The sequence below is a fragment of the Lycium barbarum genome, chromosome 9, assembly GCF_019175385.1.
Source record: "Lycium barbarum isolate Lr01 chromosome 9, ASM1917538v2, whole genome shotgun sequence".
In the NCBI taxonomy this organism is placed as follows: domain Eukaryota; kingdom Viridiplantae; phylum Streptophyta; class Magnoliopsida; order Solanales; family Solanaceae; genus Lycium; species Lycium barbarum.
The window spans coordinates 24,203,455-24,210,285 of NC_083345.1; the positions used below are offsets into that span (position 1 = coordinate 24,203,455).

Consider the following 6,831-nt stretch of genomic DNA (forward strand, 5'->3'; position numbering starts at 1 on the left):
GAAGATAAAGATGAAAAATACATGGCTAAATGTCACTAACACATTTCGAATGTGCGTTAAATTTTTAAGCTTAATTATTCTGGTCAAATTTTGGATCTTATTGCTTTATTTGTTTTGTTTAGAAAGAAAAATATTTTTTGAAAATAAAAATCATATTTATTCAGAGACGAAGCACATATCAAGCAAAATCTATATTCATCTGTGGAAGATAAAAAAAAAAATGAATATACATACCATATAGTTTAATTACAACTTATATACAAGTCAAGTAGTCAATGCGATTTTATTTTTATATTAAAACTCAATATCACTTCAATAATATTTCTGTAATTTTTAAAAATTATGAATTCATTGAAATGGGCACACGCGCAAATCGCGTGCCCAAAAACTAGTATATAAAAATCGCATAGTATTATGCCCAAAGGGGCCCCAAAATCAAACTTCAGATAACTTCTTCGATAAGTGCGGTTTTGAAAAACCTTTCTCAGCGTAGTAAAAGTCACTAATCTAGTTGCATCTGCCGTAAACTTGGCCAGAATACAGTCTGGTGATCACCAATGAGACTATTCAAGTTCTAATCTTTCTTACTTCATTCATTGCTCTATTACTTCATTGAAAAATTTGATGGGAAAAAAAAGAAAGACGACCCAATAAATAAATTCACTGCCATCACCACTTATCATAGTTACAAAAAATTACAACAGTTTTCCCATAATTCACACACACTACAACAAAATCCATGAACCATCTAGTAATCTAAGCACACAGACTAGTAACAACAAGAGTCTCATTTATGTCTCCACTCATATAGTAATCTAAGCACACAGACTAGTAACAACAAGAGTCTCACTCGCTTCACAAACAGCTGGTGCCAGTTTAGATATACAATAACCAATCAAGTCTTATGCGGCACCTTGTTTCAAAGCTCGGTCCAATCTTGCCTCAAATGGAGTAGAGTGCCAATTAACTCTCTTATCCTGCATTATCATAAGAACCTCTTAGTACATAGTGATTGTGTACGGGAACCTAGCGAAATATACAAAACATATACACTGATTATGTATATCAAATGTATAGTTGTGTATATACTATGATAATGTAACATACATTAGATATGCATATACATTTGCATTTACCGGCTTTTTTAGAGCGGTCCAGAAAGGCAATTATCCCTCGTGTATAAGTAAGTTGCAACATTAATGAGAAAAAGTTTAATATCAACTCTACCTCTCTGTACTTGCTGGTGGAGTTTGGTATGCCTTTAAAAGAAGAAGCTGATCCGGAATCATTTGCAGATCCTAAGGGATTCCAGTAGGTACCAACAGTTCCTATAATAGGCATCTCATCAGGACTCCGACAGGGTGATTTCCTCGGGGAGGAAGTTGCTGAGTGCTGTTTCAGTTCCTCAACTGTCAAGGCACCTAAAATTGGTCTGTCTTCAAAGCTCATCACAGATTTATTAGAACCTTGTGACATGCTCTTTTCTGGTGTAACCAACCAATTGGAGAGACTAGCATCAACCCCAATGTCTTGATCCTTAGGCTTTGTCTTGAAACTCGACGATGATTGCTTAAATGTCGGTTCTAAACTGAACGAAGCACGTGGTCCTTCAACTTCTGCGGCAAGATTTTCCTTCTGTGGCTGCAGCTTCAAGGGTTCTGCTGCTTTTGATTTAATAGTTTTCCACTGAGTTAGGTTCTCTACAGGATTCAACACAGGATGTATATAAGCACTCCTATCTCTCACATATCTTTTTGTTTCACCCTTTCTCGTTTCCTTCTCGAACATCAAAGTAGGACTATCCACTTCCTGTTCATTCACTTTATGACCTACAAATTCATCTTCATAATCAGAATCCGCATAGTCTTCATCATTATCATCGTCCAGACCAGATTCTTCATCCAAGTCACTGTCACCAAATTCCTCAGCTTCATCATCACTGTCTCTGCAGTTCTGATACCTGTGGTTTGGAGGATATGATCCAACACTAGATATGATAGAACCCTCTTCAGAAGAAGAGTTGGACTGGCTTGATTTAGCAATGGATTCCCCCTCATCCCTTTCGTCTTCACCAAATTTCTTGGTTTCAGGTAAAGAATCTGTACTTTCATAGACTGAGACAACAGGTTCATATGTAGTGACCTTTGAATCAAAGGTAACTTTTTTCCTAGCACTCAAGCTTAGTTGCTCCTCAGGCTTATCACTACATCACAGCAATCCATATCATTTAACTTGGTAAAGTATAGTGAAAAAGAGAGACCAAAAATCTAAAGAACTATAGATATCAGTAACTCACCGCGCTTCCGCAACCAAGTTCCCAGAGGGTTCCTCTGTGATACTTTGTTCCGTAGAGATGATGCTTCTCTGAGGCTCCTGACAAACATGTTTCTGCAGCACAATATTGTATTTTACATTGTTTATTTGTATCCCCAAAAGAAAATGAAGACAAATCATAGCTCTACTAATTTGTCAAAGAAAAACTTCCCCAGGAACAAATGGTACAGTAATAAAGAATTTCCCATCATCATCAACTAAATTAACCCAAACCCAACTTCCATTTATGATTAAAAAGCTGCATTCTTACTCAAAAAACAAGAGAAGTTCAGACATTCACTTTCCAATAATTTAAAAATAGAACCACATAGAACAAATGGTACATTAATCAACAAATTTTCATCATCAACAACTAAATTAACCCTAACACCAACTACCAATCACGATTAAAGCTGCAATCTTGCTCAAAAGACCAGAGAAGTTCAAAAATTCAAAATATAACCACATATACTACACTAATCAAGAAATTTATCATCACCAACTAAACTAATCCTAACCCCAACTTCTAATCATGATTAAAGCTGTAATCTTGCTCAAAAGATCACTTTCCAAGAATTTCAAAATAAAACCACATAAAACAAATGGTACACTAATCAAGAACATTTCATCAACAACAACTAAATCCTAACCCCAAATTATGATTAAAGCTGTAATCTTTCTTTAAAAACAATATAAGTTCGAACATTCACTTTCCAAGAACTTCAAATTAAAACAAGGAACAGGATAACAATTAAGGAAGTAAACAGAAAAAAGAAAAAAAGGGTTATTCTAAAAACACTTACTTGGTCTCGAGGGATGACTTTTTTCCTGTTTTTGCGACGTTTCTTGTCTTTATCACCACCAAAACACCCAAGAAAACAACCCATTTAGGCAGGAAAAAACCTTCAAATCTTGGATTCAAGAAAGGGTAATGAATGTATATCTCTTCCAGCCAATAAATGGTGGAGAAAGAAGTAAAGGGTATTAGCCAAGAACCCTCATGAAGACAAAGGAGCGTTTGGATTGAAACGGTCAAGAAAATAGGTAAGAGAGGCTTTTAGGACAAAGGGGGGGAAAGGGGTTTATTACTTTGAAAAAAGAGTCAAAGTGACCGTTACAAATTGAGTTGATAAATGGTGTGGTGGGGTTTATTGTGAGAGAGTAAGAGAAACAGCCTGTATTACCAACGTTACTTATCCCCCTGGATTTTTGCCTTTTCAATAAAAAAATAATGGTGGTTTTCCGTTTTGCTTTTTGAGTTTAATTTCTACATTACAATGGATAGTGAATTTAATAAATATGCATATTTCATTAAAAATATCATCGTCGCTAATGAGATAATTTTAATTTGGATACATTTAAGGTAATCTTTCCTCATTAGTAGGCGCATTAGCGCATTATAATTTCTTGTGCATTGATTTATGTTATTATTTGCTACTTTCTGTACTTTGATTACTCTATTTTATCTGTGCCGCTTTCGTGATTTGCATTTCCATATCGCTTTGAATTCCTTGATTATCCTGTTTTACTGTGTCGCTTGCATTATTTCATTGCAATATCGTTTTAAATCTTTTAATCTTATCTGACCTCCCTTTTTATGCTTCTATTGAGCCGAGGGTCTCTCGGAAACAGCCATCCTACCTTGGTAGGAGTAAGGTCTGCGTACATTATACCCTCCCCAGACCCCAAGATGTGGGATTTCACTGCGTTGTTGTTGTTGTTGTTGTTGTTGTTGTTGTTGTTGTATACATTTAAGGTAAGCTTGTTTAGTCGAAGCGAAAAGGTATAAAGGTTGAAGATTATGATAGAAGCGTAATAGGTAATTGAGTAATGTAGTATCTATTTTGTGGGAGAGCCGGGGGGCTAGTCTCCTCTTCTCATCTTCATATCTTCTCCTTATTTAGTAGTATTAGTTAGTATGCGTGTAGTATCTTATTCTTCACCTTTTGCTACTATATGCTGCTTCATTTGCTTTGTTCATCTTGTTACTTTGTTATCGTTATTTTCTTTTATATTTCTTCTGAGCTGAGGGTCTATTGGCAAGAGCTTCTCTACCCACACAAAAATAGAAATAAGATCTGTGTACATCCTACCCTCTACATATTCCATTTGTGGGATTACACCGAATATGTTGTTATTGTTGTTGTGATCGTCATACTTGAACTGAACATAGCATTTGAAAAACAAAACTAGAGGAGCAACGAGTTCCCTACTTTGTTTTAAGTTTTTTTTTATTAGGGGTAGGGGAAGGGGATTACAGTCAAACCTCTGTATAATTGTCATTTGTTATAACGACATTTCACTATAGTGGCTTGATTTTCTCCGGAACCGATTTTTCATGTTATATTTTACTTCTCTACAACAACATTTTACTATAATAGCAGTGGCATTCATTATAGTGATACACTATTTATAAAATTACCTCTCTATAACAACCATACTAAAATATTGAGTAATAGATTTTATAAGAAATATATTATGTATAAAAATAAAATATAAAATATTTATGATAATCATCATTAATGTCATGCACATAGTAAATTTCAAGTACGAAGAGTCAATTGTTAAGTTCTTAGACAGCTATGACAAAATTCTTCATCGATTCAAGCTTTATATTATCACTAAGAGACTGCAGTTTGCGAAACAACCTACAATTGTAGAATTCTTACGTCAAACATGAATATTTAAATTCTCAATTAATTTTAAATGCATATGTTCCTTGGATTTTAATTCTTTATCGGTATGGTACAGCTAGTTATAGATTTATTAGTAATTAATTAGTCTTTTTAATTTTTAATTAATGGGATATGAAAATCAATTGCAATTTTAAAATTAACAAATTATTGTTTTCGTTTATAACATAAAAAGTGAAGAAAAATAGTTGTTTGAGTACTTTTGTTTCTAACAGTTAAATTAGATCTAAACATCAAATGTCAATATACATGCATAACAGAACTTCACTATAGCAGTCATGAAACTTGAGAACAAACGCCGTCATTATAGAGAGATTTGACTGTACAATGTGGGGTTAGGGATCCGACTCCTCTCCATTTCCTCCAAGTTCTAGCTTTAATTAGGGACACATAGCATAGGTTAAAATTGCTGGCTAAGATTTAATTAACTAAATCAAGATCCTAACCATGATTAGAATAACAAGTTATTTCTTTATTTACTTAGAAAATTTTGACAACCCCACAATTCTAGCTAAAACATTATCTCTTCCATCAATATAAATTATCTTCTCATTCAAACATGGAAATTTAAATTAACCCTGTGTCCCAAAAGAAATTAATCAACTTCTCTTCCCATTCAGACATGAGATATTATTGCACCAAAAAAACGAGTTCTATTATACGTAAATTTAGTGGGCCAATTAAATTAATGAACGTCCCTTAAAAATTAAACCAGTGTATGATATAAGAAAAAAATAACACATAATATTTATAAAATTAAAAGTAAAAATTAAATTCCAATATTCTTATTATTAAATAACTACGAACGTACACTGAAGATTAACAACAAAATATAAAGGGATAATTTCAGAGGGCTCCCTCCAGGTTCGGCTTCGTTTCGCTGACCTCCCTTGTAGTTTACGATATTACGCTTACCTCCCTTATTTTCAATTATTTGTAACAATTCTTTTAACCTATTTATTATTGATATAAAAAAATATGATATGACGAATTTACCCCTTAATAATGTACTTCTTTTGTTAATCAAAGTTATTTCATAAACATACTTTTAAAAAATTTATTTCCATCGATCCCCAATAATACTACTCTGAAAAATTCATAGAAACACCTTTCATGGCTATGATGATATTAAGTACATCAACTATTACTGTAAGTTCTTTTTTCTTTTCAAATTTTTATTGAATATCAATGTTAATTTAAGAAAATTCTCATTCGGCTTTCCCATGGAAAATGTTGCAGCAGAATTGTATATTGATGCCGCTCTTCATCCCTAAGCATAATGAGAAAAATCTAGCTTCTAATTAACCAGATGGGATTGCTTTAAAAATTGAATGGTGTATTTGTTGAATAAATAAATTTTACTCGAAGATGAAAAAATATATTATTCTAAGGAAATTTAAAAGATTGTCTACAAAGTTAATTAAACAAAAAGTACATTATAAGGGGTAAATTCGCCATATCATAATTTTTTATATTATTAATAAATAGATTAAAAGAATTGTTACAAATAAATGAAAATAAGTGAGGTAAGCGTAATATCGTAAACCACAGAGAGGTCAGTGAAACGAAGCCAAATCTGAAAGGAGGTCTCTGAAATTATTCCAAATATAAGAGTGACGTGCTTTAAGCCTTTAACCAACAAAACAGATGATGTTCTTAAGTAGGAAAGAGTGAGAAAAGATTTTTAATATATTGATGGAAGAGATAGTGTTTTAGCTAAAATTGTGGGATTGTAAAAATTTTGAAAGTAAATAAAGTAAATATTTATTAGTCTAATCATGGTTAGAACTAGGGGTGTACATGGAACGGGTTAGTTCGGATTTTT

The 6,831-nt window shown here is 33.0% G+C and overlaps 1 protein-coding gene across 1 annotated transcript; it reads right to left on the minus strand.

Moving 5' to 3' along the window:
- Nucleotides 1-641: 641 nt before the first annotated feature.
- On the minus strand, nucleotides 642-3,413 carry LOC132610790 (uncharacterized). Its single transcript, XM_060325188.1, has 4 exons — nucleotides 3,117-3,413; nucleotides 2,297-2,388; nucleotides 1,228-2,203; nucleotides 642-977 (listed from the first exon to the last, which is right to left on the minus strand). Exons 1-4 carry the CDS (start codon nucleotides 3,198-3,200, stop codon nucleotides 903-905), a joined length of 1,227 nt encoding a protein of 408 aa, XP_060181171.1. The 5' UTR covers nucleotides 3,201-3,413; the 3' UTR covers nucleotides 642-902.
- Between the last annotated feature and the right edge of the window lie 3,418 nt (nucleotides 3,414-6,831).